The sequence below is a fragment of the Hemitrygon akajei genome, unplaced genomic scaffold (genome assembly GCF_048418815.1).
Source record: "Hemitrygon akajei unplaced genomic scaffold, sHemAka1.3 Scf000111, whole genome shotgun sequence".
Classification (NCBI taxonomy): Eukaryota; Metazoa; Chordata; class Chondrichthyes; order Myliobatiformes; family Dasyatidae; genus Hemitrygon; species Hemitrygon akajei.
The window spans coordinates 276,702-297,883 of record NW_027331997.1 but is presented as its reverse complement, the minus strand read 5'-3'; the positions used below and the strand labels follow the sequence as shown (position 1 = coordinate 297,883).

General features: G+C 47.7%; 2 protein-coding genes across 3 annotated transcripts in view; both read left to right on the top strand.

Annotated features, from left to right (window-relative positions):
• Nucleotides 1-10,336, top strand: part of LOC140723389 (uncharacterized) — a 93,115-nt gene extending 82,779 nt beyond the window's left edge. The window contains exons 5-8 of the mRNA XM_073037971.1: nt 2,622-2,788; nt 7,381-7,552; nt 7,651-7,716; nt 10,230-10,336. Of these exons, the coding sequence (XP_072894072.1) occupies nt 2,622-2,788; nt 7,381-7,552; nt 7,651-7,716; nt 10,230-10,336 (512 nt within the window). The remainder of the gene's footprint in view (nt 1-2,621; nt 2,789-7,380; nt 7,553-7,650; nt 7,717-10,229) is intronic.
• Nucleotides 10,337-10,831: 495 nt separating this feature from the next.
• On the top strand, nt 10,832-15,207 carry LOC140723372 (NACHT, LRR and PYD domains-containing protein 3-like). 2 transcript variants are annotated; one of them, XM_073037950.1, is made up of 6 exons: nt 10,836-12,618; nt 13,263-13,349; nt 13,505-13,675; nt 13,830-14,000; nt 14,155-14,322; nt 14,485-15,207. In XM_073037950.1, exons 1-6 carry the CDS (start codon nt 10,937-10,939, stop codon nt 14,570-14,572), a joined length of 2,367 nt encoding a protein of 788 aa, XP_072894051.1. In that variant the 5' UTR covers nt 10,836-10,936; the 3' UTR covers nt 14,573-15,207. The 2 variants fall into 2 exon arrangements, with proteins under 2 accessions (XP_072894052.1, XP_072894051.1); XM_073037951.1 differs by lacking the exon at nt 14,155-14,322 and having other exon boundaries at nt 10,832-12,618.
• Nucleotides 15,208-21,182: the final 5,975 nt, after the last annotated feature.

Here is a 21,182-nt window from a genome sequence, read left to right as displayed (position 1 = left end):
GAGGCCAAGTCACTGGATGCATTCAAGAGAGAGTTAGATAGAGCTCTTATAGATAGTGGGGTCAAGGGATATGGGGAGAGGGCAGGAACGGGATACTGATTGTGTATGATCAGCCATGATCACAGTGAATGGCGGTGCTGGCTAGAAGGGCCGAATGGCCTACTCCTGCACCTATTGTCTATTGTCTATATCGAGTAACCTTGGACATTCAGCTCCCAACTACAAACATCCTTCAGCCACGATGCGGTGATAGACACAACATTATACCTGGCAAGCTGTAATAGTGCAACAAGATCATCCATCTTACTTACTTTTACACTCGGCACAGTGAGATGCACCTTGTGTACTGCATTTTCTACCCTTTTTGATTTTGCCTCCCTAATGTACTGATATTCAATCTATTGGCTACAACTACGTCCCATCACCTGCCAGCCCTTCCTGACAGTCCTATCCTGAGGCCATTCACCCAGGCTCTCACCCCGATGCCAAATTAGTTTAAACCCTTCCCAACAGCTCTAACAAATCTATCCGCAAGAATATTGGTCTCCCTCGGGTTCAGGTGCAACCCGTCGCTTTTGAGCACGTCATACTTCTCCGAGGAGAGATCCTAATTATGGAAGATCCTGAGGCACTTCCCCCTGCACCAGTTTCTCAGCCGCGCATTTATCTGCCAAATCATCCTGTTTCTACCCTCACTGGCGCGTGGCACAGGCAGCAATCCAAAAATTACTACCCAGGAGGTCCTGCTTCCAAACTTTCTACCTACTTCGCTAAAATCTCCTTTCAGGACCTCTTTGCTTTTCCTTCCTATGTCATTGGTACCAATATGTACCAAAATACCTAGCTGCAGTCCCTCCCTCTCCAGAATGTTGTGGATATGATCTGAGACGTCCCTGACCTTGGCACTGGGAGGCAACATATCATCCGGGTTGCCCGTTCACGTCCTCAGGATCTCCTGTCTGTTCCGTCACTATTGAGGCCCCTATCACTACCGCTCTCTTCTTCTCTCGCTTTGCCTTCTGCACCACGGACCCATGCTCAGTGCCTGTAACTCGGTTGCCGTGGTATTCCCCCGGGAGGTCATCCCCCACAAAAGTATCCCAAGTGGTATACTTATTTACTTATATACTTATTTTTTGAGGGGGGTGGCCTCTGGTGTACTCTGTTCTAATTGCCTATTTACATTTCAGTTCCTCCTGACAGTCACCCAGTTACCTCAGGGCACTTGCAACTTCGTGGTGTCCGGGTGATTGTTTCCCTGTAACTCTTTTCAATTATTGTCCAATTATCTTCCACTCTCCCATACAAATCAAAGGTCATCTAAGTCCTGCTCCAGATCCACAGAAACTTAGAAAACCTACAGCACAATCCAGGACCTTCGGCCCAGAATGCTGTGTCGAACGTGCCCCTACCTTAGAAATTACCAGGCTTACCTATTTCCTTCAAAATCACTAAGCGCTATGTACCATCCCTAACATGGTCTTCAAGGAGCTGCAGCTGGATGCACCACGCAGGTGTAGTTCCCTGGGACACTCTGGGTCTCCCAGGATTCCAACATCTGGCATGAAGAACACGCAACCTCCATTAACAATACCAGGCACAGTAAGAGAAATACAAAAAGAAGGAAAACTTGTAGAAACTTGCTCAGAGACAACGCCTCTTCCTAGCTGAAGCCTCCTTTGAGCCAAAGGCTGAGGCTTCTACTCTCGCCACAAGCCTACTCCCGACAATCACCACCCCGCCTGTCCCTTCTCTACTTTTACTTAGTTTGCAGTGCTTTGCTTCCGCTGCTGATAGGGCCTCTTCAATGGCCAAATGCCCGTGAAGCTCTCAGAGAGACGGTAGGTACAATTAATTCGGGCAAATGTGAGAAGTTGCTCTTTTGAAGGCCAAGTTCGCGAGCGATGTGCACGGTGAATGCTGGGACCCTTAGGAATACTGATATACGGACGGGTCTTGTCCATCGCTCCCTGAAAGTGCCGGAAGCTTCCTTATGAGAATAGCTCCCTGAAAGTGGCAACACAATTGGTAGCGTGCAAGCGACGAGTTCAGGTGCGAGTATGTATTTTTGGAAGTTGTGCTGTAACTGAACTAACGTTGGTGATGAGACAATTTCAATATTGTGCGCAGATTTGGTGTCCACGTCACGAGAACGATGGGGAGGCTCTGGGGAGGGTGCAGATGAGTTTCACCACGATTACAGAATATTGGCTTCCGAGAGAGGTCGATCACGCTTGAATTGCTTTGTCTGGGCCGTTGGAGACTGAGACGTCAATCTCAGAGAATTCATAAATTCATGAGAGGCATAACACAGTTCGACAGTCTGTGACTCGATGCAAATATCAAGCTCTGGAATGAATAGGTTCAAGGTTAGATGGTAAAGTTCAAAGGGGATTTAGGACGCATGTCTTCCACAGAGAGTGATCGATGTCTGGAATGAGCTGCCGAGGGAGGGACTGGAAACAGTTACTCAGCGGCATCTGAGAGGCGTTTGAACTCATGCTTAGGCTGGGAACGGAGGGACATTGACCATGTTCCTGAAGATGGGATTGGTTTAAATTGGCATCGTGTCTGCATACGCATGGTACATCTACTATTTTATGTTCTATGACTATCTACAGATCTGAACACTGCAATCTCGGCCTTCCTGTCAAATTGTGAGGATCACCAACTGTTGCGGTTGACGAGATTCTACAAGGAGCGACTGGAGCAGGCGATTGAGGAGCGTGTGGAGGGAGTCGGCTTCATGTTAATGGGCGAGGATCACTTCACCGGGCTAGAGTATCACGTAAGTGGAAGAAACATAGGCTGAGAGTAGATTCCACTGAATCTATCACAGACTGACAGAACCGGTGTAACGTCACCTCTGGGCAGTGAAAATCCTGCAATGCTTGTGATCAACATGAAGAAAAGTGTTTTCATTTGCTGAAACACTGAACTTTTATTAACCAATACACGCCTCTGTCCATATTTCTGAGCATATTCACTTTTAGACGTGTTAGGATACAAACAATGATAGAGAAGGGAAGTTAATGATGTGACTCTTGACGGACATTGCAAGTGGACAGAGAACCATTGACATCACATGTTCCCAATGTTCGACCTTAATGGTCATTCACCAGACTGACTTGATTATCCACGGGTTTCACACAAATCAAATATATAGTGGCTTATTTCTCAGCTCATTTCTCGAGTCTACCTTCAACCCCATCGTCAATTGAACAGGCAGCACTGAATATCATTTCTCTTTTCAACTACTGACCCTCTTGCATTTGATCAAATATCCCAACAGGCCTCATGGTTCAGTTACCTCTTTGTGACTGTTCCATTTGGAGTTTGTAATTACAAATACTGTTAACACTGGGAACTGCAAAATCATACAATTGAAAATAGTCCAATTGAAAATCTACAGCTATCACAGAATTACCAAGAAACGCCTTTCTAATGGTCCTCGTTTTACTGGGACACATTCACCTATTGCTCACCAGACTGAATTTTAGAGAAGATCCACGCATTATCCCTAACTCTGCCATTCCACACGAGACAGCTGACAATTTTAATCCAAACTTCCTTCTCTGCGTTACTACCATTTGATTTTGGTCTCTCTGACACGCACAAAAGTCCTGCAATTGCTGGCTGCCTCTCACTGCCAGTTCCCAGCTGTAGGCTGACACTGGACACTCACGGAGCCTGGCAGTGAATTGTGAAGCTGTTGCTGTTCACCAGGGTTTATCCCAGGGAAAGTCAACAGTGACCCTGTCATAGTTTGACTTAGCTATAGACATCGAACTCTACAGAACAGCAACAGGCTCTTCGGCCCATCAAGTCCACACTGACCTATCATATGCCTGGTCGCGTTGATCTGCACACGGACTAGAAACATCCACACGCATCCCATTCATGTACTTATCCAACTGGTTCTTAAATGTTCAAATGGAATGCAGATATACCACTTCCAATGGCAGCTCGTTCCATACTCTCACCAGCCTCTGAGTGAAGAAGTTCTCCCTCAGATATTCTTTCATCTTTCATCCTTAATCCATGATCACAAGTTCCGGTCTCACCCAACCACAGTAATAGATGCCTGTTCGTATCTACCTTATGTATACCTTCTATAAACCTCTATCACATCTCTCCTGGTCCTCCTACATTCTGTGACAGCCCTAACCTATTCACACTTCCCCTATATCTCAGGCCCTCAAGTCCTGACAACAATCTGTATTTATTTTCTGCACTCGTTCTATCTTATTGATATCCTTCCCAGAGGTAGGTACACCCATTGCTTCAAAATCGCCTCTGAAACATCAATTGCGACATTATATCCCAACTTCTATATTCAATATATTGATTTATGAATGCCCCTATCCTAAAGACTTTACCAAGACGTCTACCTTCGACAACACTTTCAAGCAATTTTCGATCTGTATTCCCTGATATCTGGCTTTCCCCGTGCTGCTCAATGCCCTACCACTCAATGTCTTAGTGTTATCGTGGTTTGTCCTCAAATAGTGCAACACCTCACACTTGTCTTCATTAAATTCTGTCTGCCGATCTCCATTCTACCTGCTTCTAGCTGTTTGGTCCTGCTGCAAGCTCTGTTAAACTTCCTCGCTGTTACTACCTTGATGTCATCCACAGATTTACTGACCCTGTTTACCACATTGCCATCCAGCGCGTTTGTATACATATGACATCCAACACCAGACCAAGTACAGATCCCTGAAGCACACCACTAGTCATAGACCTCCAGTCAGAGAAGCAAAACTCTACTACCACTCTTAGCTTCTCTCTTGTATCCAATATCTAAACTAACTTACCACCATGTCATGAATGCAAGCGACTTAATGTTATTGTCCAGTCTACTATGATGGACCTTGTCAAAGGCCTTGCTGTAGTCCACGTAGATAACATCCACTCGCTTGCCTTCATTACTCGCTTGGTAACATCCTCGAGAAACCATAAGGTTAGTTAATCAGGATATACCAGGTACAAATCGGTGTTGACTATCCGTAATGAATCTTTACCCATCCAAATACTCATATCCAATCCCTCAGAAAACCTGCCAATAACTTTACAACCATTGATGTTAGGCTCACCAACCTGTAATTCCCTGGCTTAATCTTACAGCCGTTTCAGACAGCAGAAAAAAAAAACATTAGCTACCGGAGCTAACATAATACTTCCGGAGCTAACATTTTAAATATCTTTACTGTAGGACCTGCAATCTCTGAACTCGCCTTAAACGAAGTAGGAAGGAAAACCCTAGGGATTTACCCTCCCTAATCTGCCTCAAGACAGCAAATACCTCCTCCTCTGTAATCCGTACAGGGTCCATGATCTCACCGCTGTTTTGCCTCACTCTAAAGACTCTGCATGTCTCTCGAGTAAATGTAAATGAAAAAAATCCATTTAAAATCTCCCCCACCTTTTTCAGCTTCATGCATAAAGGCCCACTCAGAACTTCAAGAGGACCAATTTAGTCCGTTGTTATATTTGTTTTCTAAACATATTTGATGAAGTGTTTGGGGTTCTCTTTTTCCTTTTCTGCTAAAGCAAACTCATTCCGTACTTTAGCCATCCTGATTTCCTCCTTGAGTAACTCTTGCATTTCTTGTACTCACCAAATATCTCATTTGATCCTTTAAGCCTATACTTGCGATGCGCTCAGGGCCTTGATATCCCTACACAAAGATACCGTTGCCTCTTATTCTGTCAGGAACATTCGAACTATTTACTTGTGGTCATTTATGCATTTGATCACTGCACTCCCAAAATATCAGTTTTAGAGGCCGCACATTTACCAAGCACATCTGTACCAGAAAACAGCCAGTCCCAATCCACTGTCGTCAGATCTTTTCTGGTACCACTAAAATTGGCCTTTCTCCCATTTAGAATATTAACCCAAGGACCAGACCCATCCTTTTCCATAATGATCTTTAAACTAATGGTATTATGATCACCAGATCCAAAGCGTTCCCGTGCACACACCTCTGTCGTTTGCCCTGTATTGCTCTCTAATAGGAATTCGAGAATGCGCCCTCTCCAGTTGTCATCTGAGTATATTGATTACAGAAACTTCCCTGGACACATTTGACCCACACTATCCAATCCAGCCTTTTAACTTGGTGTGCCAGTCAATAAATGGAAAGTAAATTATCTACCATCAGAATCTTGTGTTTGTTTCTGTGATCTCCCTGCACATTTGTTCCTCTAAATCCCATTGACTATTGGGTGCTTTACAATATAATCCCACTGACGTGGTCATACCTTTCTTATTCCGTAGTTTCACTCATGTAGTCTCATTGGATCAACTGTCCAGTTTGTCCAGTCTGAGCAATGTAGTGACATTTTATCTGACTAGTTAACCACCCTTCCATCTGTAATCCCTCCAGCTCCATCGAGTCGTTTATAACGCAAGGGAACCCAGGAAAGATGAGCTGCCAATCCTGCACCTCCTCCAACCAAATCACATTAATGGTTACAATGCTGTAACTCAATGTGCTGATACATGCGCTAGGCTGATCTGACTTTCCTACAGTACTTCCTGCATTGAAATAATACGCATTTTGGAACAAAAAAGTTTTATGATGCTCATCCTTTAGTCTCCTGACTTTGTATGTCTCCTTAACAACATCTTTCCCACACAGCCACTCCACTATCCACTCTGGTTCTTCATCCCCCTGCTACTTAACTTTAACATCTCCCCCCGCCAATGCAGTGCTAGCAACCCTTCCCGCGAGGGTATCACTCCCCTTCCAGTTCGGGTGCAAAACGATCACGTATGCCCAAGCCCCAGCTTCCTTGGAAGAGAGCCCAATCATCCGAACATCTGAAGCCCTCGGTCATGCACCATCTCATCAGCCTCACGTTAAACTGTATTGCCGTCCTATTTCAGGCCTCACTAGTACATGGTACGGGTAGCAATCCTGAGAACACAAACCTGGAGATCCTGCACTTCAGCTTAACATCTAACTCCATGAACTCACTTTGCAGGACCTCATCACACTTCCTACTCTTCTCATTAGTACCAACGTGGACCATGACCGCCTGCTACTCACCCTGCCCTTAAGAAGGTTTCGGACTCGATGCGAGATATCACTGGCAGTGACAACACACCATCCAGAAATCTTGTTCTCCTCAAAAGAATCTCCTGTCTTTTCTATTAACCATTGAACAGGGGAGTTAGTGAAATTCTCTCTTCTCACGCTTTCTGAGTCACAAAACGATACTCAGTGCCAGAGACATAATCGCCGTGGATTTCCTCTGTTAGGTCATACCCCGCAACTGTAAGCTGTATACCTGTGCTGGGTCAGTCTAGGATCAGGGTAAATTTGTACCCATCCCTCCACTTCTCAATATATTCCCCATTGTTTATTACAGAGCGTGACTGAGCTCGCGGAGAAGGGAAACCGAGCGGGCGCTTCCAAACTCCTCCTGGATCTGGTGATGGAGAAGGGCTCCGGGGCTCGGAGTGTGATGTGGGAATCCTTTGCGAAACAACATCACCATTTACCGAAGCTGAGTAGAATATTGAATGAAATACAGGAGCGAGGTACGGTGAACAATACACTGTGTGTTACAATGTAAATGCTGATGAATTTACAGTATTACACAGAACAGACTTCATGCAGGTTAATCTGTTTTGAACAGGTGATGGCCAGTTCGCCTGCATGGACACTGAGCGGGGTTTATCTGAAGTGCCCAAACATCTAAAAGGTAATTGATGGAACAGATATCTCAAAGTCTTTATTTCACTCTGAGAGTCTGAATACCTGTCTTTAGAGGCATGTTTAGAGACGGTGAGAAACGGGGAGACAGGTTTTTGTCGCTGTGTCTGGAGAACAGGAAGCAATTTGCATTTGTCACAAAACCCGACACCTTCCCGGTCTCGGGCTCTGCACCCAGAGGCCTCTATGAGTTTGATAAACAGACATTCCCATCGGTCAGAGAGGAAGCCTTGGTGTTCCCCTTTCCATCGGGCCGAATATCTGGAGATTTGACAAAACTGAAGCCAAACCATTCCAATTAGAACATCCAACTCCAGCAAGGGAAATCTCACACCTCCGATCCAAAGTGGAGCTGAGATTTGTTGTAATTCCTCCATAAGAACATAAGATATGGGAGCTGAATTAGGACATTCAGCCCATCAGTTTTCTCCGCCATTCCATCACAGCTGATCCGTGATCCCACTCAACTCCATATACCTGCCTTCTCCAATATCCTTTGATGTCCTAACCGATCGGGAACTTCTGCCTTAAATATACCCATGGACTTGGACTCCACTTCAGTGCGTGACAGAGCCTTCCAGAGATTCTTTACTCTCTGGCTTAAGAAATCCTCCTGAACTGTTGTAAAGGAACGCCCCTCAATTTTGAGGCTGTGCCCCCTTGTTCAGGATGTACCCACCACGGGAAATATGCTACTGCATCCACCATATCTGGTCCTTTCAACATTCGGGAGGTTTCAAACAGATTCCCTCACAGTCCTCAAAATTCCAGTGAGTACAGGTTCAGATTGCCAAAACACGCCTCACATGTTAACCCCTTCATTCTCGGATTCAACCTCTTGAATCTGCTCTGGACTCTCTCTAATGACAACACATCTTTTCAGGGGTACGGGGCGCAAAGCTGTTGACAATAGTCCAAGTGCGACCTGACTACAGTCTTGTAAGAGCTCAACATTTTCTCCTTGCGTTTATATTCGATTCTTTTTTAAATGAACGGCGACGTTGCATTTGCCGCCTTTACCACAGACTCCACCTTTAAATTAATCTTCTGGGAGACTTGCTCGAGGCTCCGAAGTCCCTCTGCATCTCTGATGCTTGGACCTTCTTCCCATTTAGATAATAGTCAGCTCCTTTTACCAAAATGCATTATCATATATTTCCAGCTCTGTATTCCATCTTCCTCTTCTTTGCCCATTCTTCCAATTTGTCTCAGTCCTGTTGCAATCGCTCTACCTACTCCTCCACCTATCTTTGTATCATCCAAAATCTTTGCCACAAATACATTAATTATCTAAATAATTGACAAACAATCTGAAGGTCAGCGTTCCCAATACTAATCCCTACGAAATACCACCAGTCACTGGCAGCCAACCAGAAAAGCCCCTTTTTCCCACTCTACCCTCTCTTCCGATCCGATTCCTGTTGTTTGATTTTCTTATTCCCCGTGCATATTGAAGTCCCCCATTACAAATGCAACATTACCTTTATTACATGCCTTTTCTAGCTCCCTTTGCAATCCTTTGCTGTTATTTTCAGGCCAATATAAACTTTTTCCTTAACCCACCCGCAAAGATTCAACATTCTCTGACCCTATGTCACCTCGTTCTAAAGAAGTGATTCCATCTCGAACCAGCACAGCCACACCACCACCGCCTATGCCTTCCTGCCTGTCCTTTCGATAAGACGTACATCCTTTATCGTTAAGCTTCCAACTATGATCTTCTCTTAGCCATGACTCAGTGATGCCCACGACATCATACCGACCAATCTCTAATTGCGTCAAGTGTTTGTCCACCTTATTCCGAATGCTGTGCACATTTAAATACAATGCGTTTAGTCCTGCATCTCCGCCCTTTTGAATTTTGTCCATGTGGTACAATTTAAGAATTTGCTCTGTCTGTATTTGAACCCAGTCATTGGCTTGTCCTTCCTTACATTCATGTTACACCCATCATCTACTTGTAAACCTTCTGGTTCATCCACAGCTCTATTGTCCTTGTTCCAGTCCCCCTGCCATTTTAGGTTAAAACATTCCCAACAGCTCCAGTAAATCTGCTTGTAAGAATATTGGTCACCATCGGATTTATGTGCAACCCACCCCTTTTGTACAGGTACTACCTACACCGGAAGTTGTCCCAATTATACAGAAATCGGAATCACTGCCCCCTGCTCCGAATCTTCAGCCACACATTTCTCTGCCACCTCATTATAATCCTATTGCCACTATCGGGCGGCACAGTGAGCAATCCTGAGATCATTACTTTTGAGGTCCTGCTTCTCAGCTTTTTTCCTAACTCCCCGTGTTCAGTTTTCCAGACCTCCTCCCTTTTCTCTTCCTATATCGTTGGTACCAAGTTGGCCACGACTTCTGGCTGCTCAAAATCCCTTCTCAGGATATTGTGGTTGCGTCCAGAAACATTTTGGACAATGGCACCTGAGAGGCAAAGAACAATCGGTGTTTCCTTTTGTCTACAGAATTGCCTTCCTGTCCTCCTGACTTTAGAGTCCCCTATTAGCGCTGACATCTTCTTCAGCTTCCTGCTCTTCCGCGCAGTATCGGGGAATTGCCTGAGTTCATGTACCAGCTCCTCACAGAATAAGAGACTGTAGACCAGTGCGGGGTGTGATACATCGTGACTGGCTCAGACTGGAAAAGGAAACAGAAATTATGTTCCTTTTCTGTGGCTCAGTACTGACAGTTTAATCCTAAAGGAGTGTCAAGAACATGGGGTCCATTGTGAGAAAAGTAAAGGTCAGTAGAGCAAGAAAATGCCCCCTCCCCCACTGTTACCCCTCTGCAGGGTTGCACAGTTCAGCAGAAGCTGAGCAGTGAAAGCAGTGAAACCACCCGCTCCACACAACACTCTCCTCTCCAGAATCACGTGTGCACTTGGTGCTCGCTGGAACACCAGGGAATCTGCAAACTACCAACAGAGGGGAGAGTGGAGACTTTAACAGTGGATCTGAATCAGATCAGAAATGCTTCCGGGCCATGGTTCATTTTCAGACATTCTCATCTCTGATCTCCTGATTTCACCCAAACAATGTCTTTAACAAGTTTTTTTTTAAATTAAAGAAAATATGTTGTGTGCTCCATGTTCATCAGATCAGGCATTGACAACCTATTTCTGTCCGTCATAAGATGTTCAACAGAAACACAAGGAGACTCTGCGGGCACAAACTGAAACACTGAGAGTGAACACGATCCTGATGAGGGAGAAGGTGAAGGTTTTCCAGCTGGTTGATCGATACGCTGAGCTCACGGTCATTTCTACTGTTCGAGATCGGAGACTGGTGGAACATGAGCTGCTGGCAAGAGGCAGAGACCACGAGGAGTGGAGAGAGAAACATCTCCGCACAGAGCTAGAAAAAATCCGGGCTGATCAGTTATTCCAGAGGAGTTTTGATCAAAAATTGAAAAGATCTTTCTTTGGAAGAACATCCGGGATATCCGCAGCAGTAGCCGGAGTCCCGGGGATCGGGAAAACAACAATGGTACAAAAGATTGTTTATGACTGGGCCACGGGCAAAATATACCAGCAGTTCCAGTTTGTCTTCAGTTTCAAGTTCCGGGATTTAAACTCCATTAACTGCAGAATAAGCCTGAAAGAACTGATTCTGCATCAGTATCCCTACTTTGGGAATATCTTGGGAGAGATCTGGAAACACACAGAGGGACTGCTGTTCATATTTGATGGTTTGGATCAATTCAAGGACGAAATCAATTTTGTTGATGGTCGTAGAGAGACAGAATCACAGTACATAGATCCTGAATTCAAGTGCAAGTTGTCGGACATTGTGCACAGTTTAATCCAAGGCAAGCTGCTCCCAGGGTGTTCAGTGCTAGTGACAACCCGCCCAACTGCGTTACATTTATTGGAAAAGGCAGAGATCAGTGTCTGGGCTGAAATCCTGGGATTTGTTGGTGAGCAACAGAAGGAATATTTCATCAGGTATTTTGAAGATCAGACGGTGGCAGCAGCTGTTTTCAAACACGTGAAGGAGAACGAGATCCTGTACACTATGAGCTACAACCCCTCCTACTGCGGGATCCTCGCTCTGGCACTGGGCCCCTTCTTCACACAAATAGTCCGGAACCCGCAGTGTGTTCCCAAAACCATCACCCAACTGTACTCCTACTATATTTACAACATCCTGAAAAATCACGGCCGTGAGATTGAGAACCCCCGTGATGTGTTACTCAGGGTTGGTCAGATGGCCTTCAGAGGAGTGTCCGAGAAGAAGATTGTGTTTACAGATGGAGATTTGATCAACTACAATCTGCAGCCTTCCCGGTTCCTGTCCGGGTTCCTGATGGAGCTTTTGGAGAGAGAGGATTCTGCCCGGAGCGTGGTGTACACATTCCCACACCTCACCGTCCAAGAGTTTGTAGCTGCAGTCGCACAATTCCTGAATCCACATCCCGGGGATATCCGGAAATTCCTCACTGAAGCCCACAACAAGACAGATGGGCGATTTGAGGTATTTCTCCGTTTTGTGGCTGGTCTCTCCTCCCAAATGACAGCTCGGGGCCTAGAGGAGTTTCTGGGTCCATTTCCTCATCAAACAACCTGTCGGGTGATTGACTGGGTGAAGGAGGAGGTTAAACGCCAGATGGGAAACACAGAGAGTGAAGCTGGTAAAAGGAGCCTCCTGAACACATTGCACTACCTGTTTGAGTCTCAGAATCGTGGACTGGCTCAGGCCGCACTGGGATCTGTGGAAACACTTTCATTCAGTGGAATGACACTGACCCCGATTGACTGTGCGGTGCTGTCTCATGTCATCGGACTCTGTGATACAATAAAACACCTCAACCTGGCTGTCTGTAATATTCAGTGTGTAGGAATGCAGCGGCTGGGACCTGGGCTGCACAAGTGCCAGGAGTTGGGGTAACTTAATTTATCTCTCATTTTGAACTGTGAAACTGTTCCATTGCGTTTTTTCAAAGTAAATGGATTTGGGTAAACCTGTAATAAATCCCTATAACCCTTACTATCTCTTACTATCTTTCCTTTTGGTTAGTCCTGACGAAGGGTCTCGGTCCGAAACGTCGACAGCGCTTCTCACTATAGATGCTGCCTGGCCTGCTGTGTTCCACCAGCATTTTGTGTGTGTTGTTGTTTGAATTTCCAGCATCTGCGGATTTCCTTGTGTTTGGGTTTCTCTTTTCATCGCGCTTCTGCCTTGTGGATCCCTGTTCCCCATACCCCTTCCTCCTGTAGAATCTCTCTTCCCCATCCGCCTTCCTCCCGTGGAATCTCTCTTCCATATCCCCCTTCCACCTGTGGGATCTCTCTTCACCTTTCCCCTTCCTAACACTTTCACCTTCTGACCCAGGGAATGAGACAGAATATGTGGAGATTACAGGGTCACACCAATAGACTAAATTACTGACATTCGGTGAATACCCTGGGGCTGGTCAGCGAGGGACATTGACAGCGATGGGAACTCCGGATCAGTGATTTACTGAAGGGTTTAATGTTTCCTGAAATATCCGAGTGAGAGAAATTTCAATTTGTATGTTTGTGTTTAGAATTTGCTGGGATGAACTGGGAGATTCAGGAGTGAAACCGGTTTCTGCGGCACTGAGGAACCCGGAGTGTAAAATACAGAAACTGGAGTAAGTACCAGACTGTGGGAGATTGTGTTTACAGTCACTGGGTGGCTGACAGTGAACATTAATGTGATCAGTAATTGTGTTACTGATATACACTGGAGATTTGTACTGACTCCTGTCTCTCTGTGTCCTTCACCCTCATTCTCTCTCATCTCCAGGCTGACCCGTGTAGGTCTCACAGATTCTGGTGCCGCAGATCTCGCCTCCGCTCTCAGTACAAACCCTTCACTGACGGAGCTGGTCCTGAGTTATAATGAACTGGGAGACTCAGGCGCGAAACTGCTGTCTGTGGCTCTGAGGAACCCGGAGTGTAAAATACAGAAACTGGGGTAAGTACCATACTGTGGGAGATTGTGTTTACAGTCACTGGGTGTCTGACACTGAACATTAATGTGATCAGTAATTATGTTATTGATAAACTCTGGGGATTTGTACCGTCTCCTGTCTCTCTGTGACTTTACCCTAACTCTCTCCAATCTCCAGGATGGACAAAGTCGGTCTCACAGATTCTGGTGTCGAGGATCTTGCCTCTGCTCTCAGTACAAACCCTTCACTGAAGGAGTTGAACCTGAGTAGTAATGAACTGGGAGATTCAGGAGTGAAACTGGTGTCTGCGGCTCTGAGGAACCCGGAGTGTAAAATACAGAAACTGGAGTAAGTACCAGAAAGGGGAAATTGTGTTTACAGTCACTGGGTGTCTGACAATGAACATTAATGTGATCAGTAATTGTGTTACTGATAAACAGTGAGGACTTGTACCGTCTCCTGTCCCTCTGTGTCCTTCACCCTCACTCTCTCTCATATCTAGACTGAGGGATGTCGGTCTCACAGATTCTGGTGCCGAGGATCTCGTCTCTGCTCTCAGTACAAAACCATCACTGAAGGAGCTGGAGCTGAGATCAAACTCGCTGACAGACCGATCTGTCCCCGCTCTCCGCCACCTCATACTGACCCTCCCCAGTCTGGAGTCGATCGAGTGAGTGTTTGTATTAATGTTCAATGTGATAAAATATCAGCGGTTCTGCGGGTTTTCTGATGATATTTGTCTGTGTGTGTTGTTGAAGCATTAACCCCAGTCCTGTTACTGATACTGTTGTGTAATCTGTTTATTTCATCTTTATTCTCACATTTGTTTCAGACTGTGGGGGAATCGGTTCAGTGAGACCGGGAGGAAGGAACTGAGATCTCTGCAGGAACCCAGACTCGGACTGAGAGTGACCGTGTGAACATCCCCGCGCGCGGGATGCGGAGATTTTGGCGGATTCCCTGCCCTCTCCTTTAACTACTCCTCCCCTTTAACTATCGCCCTTACCTTTAATAGCCGCACGCCGAAGGTCATTCCCAGTGGTTTTAACGGAACTGGCTTCAGTCTCACGCTCTGTGACATCGGAGGCGTTCCCGCCTCCTGTCCACCGACGCAGATTCCACCGGTGTGTGGCTTCGAGACTCCCGCACGTGAGACCCCGAGGAATTACACATACAGGAAAAGCCCTGGATCCGGGGCTTGGTCTGGGACACCGGTGTCCCGGGCTGGGATTATCTCGGGAGAGAATCCTTTTGCTCCCTTTGCTGAGGACGGTGCATTCGGCAGTCTGGCCAATATAATGATGTTAAATTGACAAATACTTCGCCAGTGACCCTGGTTCTGCAGCGATCCCGGATACGACCCTGAAGTGTGATTTTATAATCATCGGTTCCCCGATGAATAGTGACAATGAGAAACGAGACTGATTATTCAACCTGACACTTGTCGCCCGTCAGCTAATTGTGTGTGACTGTGAGTGAATCGAGACCAGCTTATTTATTCCGCATGTGAGCAGCTCGCCCATTGTGGAATATGCATTTGTCATGATGATATCAATAAACCGTTGTAAATTCCTGTCTTGGTGTCGGCTGAGTCTCATTAGAGGAGAAACAGTGAGCTGGGATTACCGCCCCCACACCCCCCGCACGCAGTGCACGGCAATAATGGGTCTAAGCTCTTCACACTGGTACAGCAGCGTCTCAGCTGCAGGCGGAGGGATGTTGGTTTGATGGTGTATTGTCCCCAGGATCTCTTTACTCCCCATCCCCATGCAGGCTGACACACCGCTTCCTCATTCACCAGATACTGGCACTTTCCTGACCGCCACCTTCCAGCGCACTGCGTTGCTCTCACAGACAGAAACGACAAAAGAGGTTGGAGCTCAGATTCCTGTGTCAGACACAGAGTGAAGCTCCCTCCGCACCGTCACACCACACCCACCTCGTCTCAGACGCAGAGTGAATCTCCCACTGCAACACCTTATCTCACACTCCCCGAATCAGACACAGAGTGAAGTTCCCTCCATACCGTCCCATCACACACTCACAGGTTCGGACGCAGAGTGTATTTCCGTCAACACCTTCGCATAACACAGTCCTGGGGTCAGACACAGAGTGAAGCTCCCTCCACACGGTCTCATCACACAGTCCCGTGGTCAGACACAGAGTGAAGCTCCCTCCACAGCATACAATCATAGAATCCCTGGATCAGGCAAATGAATCTCAGTCGACACCGTCCCATCACACACTCACAGGGTCAGACACAGAATGATGCTTCCTTCACACTGTCCTATCACACATTCCTGGGGACACACAGATAAATGCTGTGGAATCTCGCACTCCCGGGCCCAGACATGGAGAAAAGAAGATTGTATGAGATATATTAGCTGTGTTAATTTGAAATAGATCGCAGGTCTCTGATCCATGCAGCATAAAGAACCACCGCGACTCCCTACCCACCTCACACACAAACAAGGTGAATATTTGTAGAGAAGGTCACAGACAGGAAGAGAGGTAAAGGGGCGAAGTTGCTGCGCAGACAGGAAGGGCAGGTGTAGCAGAGAGGCAGAGGGTCACAGGAGACGGAGGGGACACTGAGAAGAGGATTAACGCAGGGGTAGGTGTACCCGGAAATGGTGACGGAGGAATGAGGACTCTGAGACGGGCAGGGGCGTACAGGTAGATTTGAGAGTCATAGCGGTTAACAATTTCATTTGTCTTCGAGATCCGAGAAGAGGATAATTCTGCGATAACGGTGTCCCAGGACTTCCCGCGCTCTCGCTCTGCCCGCACACCTAAATGGACGCCATTCCTTCTCCTCCACTCACAGAGTCTGCAGTCCCAACCAAATTCCACTCTTTCCCATTTATTTCCACATTCGCAATTACAACGGCAGTCCACGCCTTCCCATTCACTCCCATCGAGCAGACTCCCAATGGGAACTCACCATTCACACCGGCCATCCGAAATCCCAATGGATTCCATTCACTCTTATCGTCCGCACCCCCAATGGGAGCCAACACTTTCTACGTAATGCCATCGTCTGAACTCCAAATTGAATGCAACCCTTACTATTCACTGCCACTCTCCGAACTCCCAATAGGGCACCACCGCTTCCCATTTACTTAACACTGGCCACAATCCTAATGTGACCCTACCCCTTCCTATTCACTCCTACTGTCCGCACAACCAAAGGGACAACATCTATTCCTATTCGCTCCCACCGTCTGCCTCCTAATGGGATTACACCCCTTCCCATTCACTCCACCCATCAGAAATATCAATGGACTCCAGCACTTCTCATTCATTTCCACCAGGCGCAATCCTATTGGTCTCCATCCACTCCCACTCACTCCCACAATCCGAAATCCAAACTCCACCCTTCTCATTTATTCTCACCGTCCGAAATAGCAATTGTACCCACCCCTTCCCATCAACTCCCATTGTCTGAACTGGAACTCCCAATGGGATCGCACTCGTTCTCGTTCACTCCTATCCACCGCCCATCCCCCGTGGACTCCATCCCTTCCCATCCACTCCGACCGTCCGCACTCCCAATCGACCCCACCCCTTCCCATTCACTCCCACCGTCCGCACACACAATAGAACCCACCCCTTCCCATTCACCCCCACCGTCCGCACTCCCAATAGACCACAACCATTCCCATTCACTCCCACCGTCCCCATGCCCACGGGAATCACTCCCCTTCCCATTCACTCCCGCCGTCCGCATTCCCAATAGACCACGCCCCTTCCCATTCACCCCCACCGTCCGCACTCCCAATAGACCACAACCATTCCAATTCATTCCCACCGTCCCCACGCCCACGGGAATCACTCCCCTTCCCATTCACTCCCGCCGTCCGCATTCCCAATAGACCACGCCCCTTCCCATTCACTCCCGCCGTCCGCACTCCCAATAGAACCCACCCCTTCCCATCTACTCACATCGTCCACACTCCCAATTGAATCCATTCCTTCCCACCCACTCCCACAGTCCGCTCTCCCAATAGACCTCACCCCTTCCCATTCACTCCCACCGTCCTCACTCCCAAGAGAACCCGCCCTTCCCATTCACTCACATCGTACGCACTGCTGATAGACCCCACTCCTTTCTCATCCAATCACAACGTCCGCTCTCCCAATGGACTCCTTCCCTTCCCAATCCATCCCATCGTCCACTCTCACAATGGACTCACCCCCCCTTTCCATTCACTCCCACCATTTGCCCTCTCAATGAGATCTCTTTCCGTTCATTTCCAACGGGACAGGGATCCTGGAAATTTGAGGTATTGCTGAAATCCCTGTTTGCAAGAACCCAGAGCTGGGTTTATAGAATTTGAATTCGATGAGTTTATAAGTTTCAAGGACAGACAAAGGTCGTTTGGACATTGACGACTTTGTAAAACCGATGGAACCATACTTCCTGGTCGAGTTAGCGGATAATGGTTAGACTGAAGGAACCCTAATGCCTTCTCAGAAACAGTTGCACCTTTTGTGACTCATGCAGAAGTACTCACAAGTCCCTCCGCGCAAAATCGCTCTGCAATCCTGCACGGTTTAAATGATCAATTATGTTTTCCCCACCAAAGTAGAGAATCTCGCATTCCCAACGTTGGAACAGATCCGAATTACCTTTGCCCTCTCTCCGAACCTGTTCATATCACTGTGCAGACTATCTACATCCATCATTGAACCCACTTTCCAGTTCAGTGCGATCAGTAAAATGAAATCCGCCTCGCTGTGTCCCCTCGTCCAAGCCGGTGATATAGAGGGTGAACTGTTGTGGGGTCAGATCTAACCCGCTTAGTTTTCCGCTCACCACTGAAGCCCAACCAGAGGAACATCGGTGGGAGGAGTATCACTGAGACAGTGGGGTTTGTAGGATGACAGACGGAGTCAGGGAGAGGAGGCGGCGGCGACACTAGGAGCAGGAGTGGTCAGTGGTAGAGGGAGAGCGATGCCCCATTACAACCTCTCCAGTGTAATCATCTAACATCTATTCTCGTTTCTCTGCCAGATGAATAGAAACTTCGCCGTCAGTCGGCTTTGCTGGCAGCCACCGGACTCTCACCTTTCTCAAACAATGTAGGTCTAGGGACGGTGTGATTTCGGTCACAGCAAACCAGAAATCCGGGAGGTTTCCAATAACGGAATCCCGACTTGAGCGATGGGGTGTAAATATTACCCAGATGCAGTTGTGCATCGGCAAGGAATGGCAGATTATACACAGCTTACAATGATAACGTGAGTATATTTACTAATTCCAGCTTTAGCGAACAGTTATTAAGAGGAAAAGAAGAAAATTGAAAGGGCCCATTAACAATTAAACCAGGCTAAATGCACACAGCGTTGGGGCTCATATCTTCAAAACCCTGGTGTGTCCTTTACTCATGCCGCCGAGTCACATCACCGTCACCGGTAAAACTTCCCATCCTTGCCGCCTTCGGATCGCGCCTTGCCGCCGGATCGAACCCTATGGCCGTCTCCCCCGATCTTCCCCTCTCCCCAGCTTCCCACAAAAGACCCCGAAACCCAACAGTGTCCCTCACAAATTGCTCTCCGCCCAGCTTTCTCTAGAACCTTCTCCCATTCCGCCATCCTGAATGGATGACACATTCGTTGATCATCACCGTCCCCTTATCTTTAGCTGAGACTTAAACACTACCAACAGAGCACGCCGCTTCTACAGAAAGCTACAAAATGAAATCTTCTACAGCGCTCGCAGTGGAAATCTTAACTACGGCAATACACATATCTGGAAAATCTTTGATATCTCTGCTAGCTTTCCTTCCTGATTCATATATCCCCTTATGCCTCTTTAGTTACGTTCTGGTGATTTTTAAAAAAGTTTTACAATCCTCTAAGTCCCCTCCAATTTTTGTTCTAAGACCTCTCATTTGATTTAATGTTGGCTTTGACTTCCTTGTCAGCCATGGTTCCGTCATCAATCCTTCTTCTTATTCGGGATGTGTAGATTTTGGGAATTGCTCCCAGAAACTCCAGCCATTGCCGCTTAGCTTAGGTTCCTGCGAATGGCCCATTCCAAACACATTTGCCCTGCTCCTCTCTCATGCCAGAGGGAGAGAGAGAGGAGAGAGAGAGAGAGAGAGAGAGAGAGAGAGAGAGAGAGAGAGAGAGAGAGAGAGAGAGAGAGAGAGAGAGAGAGAGAGAGAGAGAGGGAGGGAGGGAGAGAGAGAGAGAGAGAGAGAGAGAGAGAGAGAGAGAGAGAGAGAGAGAGAGAGAGAGAGGAGAGAGAGAGAGAGAGAGAGAGAGAGAGAGATCGGCAGTAGATGGAGAATAGGGAGAGTGCATGGGGTGGAGGGGGAAAGGTTTTGAGAAAGACCGGTATAGAGAAAGTATAGAGACAGTGCGAGAGGTGGGGAGAGGTGGAGAGAGAAGGAAGTTCGAGGGGAATTCGGCGGGTGGAGAGCAGAGGAGAGAGTTGTGGAGGGAGGAGTTTCTGGGTAGGGGAGAGTTGTGGGCTGGAAGACTGATGGGGCAGATAGGGAAAGAGAAGAGACGGTCTGGCGATTGGAGTTGGTGGTGCGCTTCATCGTTGTCCTTCTCCAGTGGCGTTTGAAGCCTGACTTCAGCGCGGAGACGGGTTAAGCCCGTGGAGTAGCGAGCTGAACCGGCCGCTCCCTCTCCACTCTCCGGTAAATCCGGACCATTTCCATCGCGCTCGGCGCTTGGACCATCGAAACCTCGGACCGTTCCACGATCTCCTACACCCTCCAGCTGTCCAGCCTGTCCACGGCCCCGCGATTCGGCCTGTCAATTTCCTTTCTAATTCTTCCCCGCCAGTTGACACGATATCGGTTCTCTTCTCGCTCTCGGGTCTAGGCCTGGTCCCCGCCGCCTCCACTCTATTTCGGCTCTGCTCGCCTCGGTTCTGCCGCATCGACTCACGAAACGCCTCCTTGTCCTCTCCGGCTAGGGCCAAACATCGGCTCATTCCCCGCTCTCGGGTCCGGGTCCGGCCGCGTCGATTTGGCCCGCAACCGTCTGCACACTCGATACTTCAGTTCACACCGCAAACATGCCGGATCGTAAAGACGATTAAAAAACTCCACTCAGTTCGGAGGATCTCTCAGTCATTTGCCCTGTTGCTGTTCCTGCCCGGATTAAATGAAGCGGACAGTGGAGAAGAACTTCGATGCGAAACTATCCTGCTTCACTGCGGTATATCTGCATCAGTGGGAAGTGATTGGCTCCAGGTAGACTGATCAAGGTAATGTCTGAGCAAGGGAGAGTCTCAAATTTGTGAGAGGTGCGGGCGAGGGAGGAACTGAAGGAGACGGGGAGTGCTGTAGGTGAAGGTCGCGGTGATGGATCCCCGGAAGTGTGTAGGGGAGGGAGGGGTGACGAAGACGGCGTGGGCTGCAGGAGAAGGAGGGGATGGGCAGAGAATTCGGGAAGAGACTGGGAGACGAAGTTCTGCTGGGGTATTGAGGAGGAAGTGGGTAACGGAGGCGAGATAGGCTGTAGGGGAGGGAAGGGTGAGGTAGACAGAGAGGGCTGTCGGTATCT

What these genes read in the sequence shown, in the direction of transcription:
- LOC140723372 (XM_073037950.1), top strand. Translation starts at nt 10,937, where the DNA reads ATGAGGGAGAAGGTGAAGGTTTTCCAGCTGGTTGATCGATACGCTGAG. An exon ending in TGTAAAATACAGAAACTGGG is followed by an intron (nt 13,676 to 13,829) that starts GTAAGTACCATA and finishes TCCAATCTCCAG; the next exon opens with GATGGACAAAGTCGGTCTCA. An exon ending in CCCAGTCTGGAGTCGATCGA is followed by an intron (nt 14,323 to 14,484) that starts GTGAGTGTTTGT and finishes CATTTGTTTCAG; the next exon opens with ACTGTGGGGGAATCGGTTCA.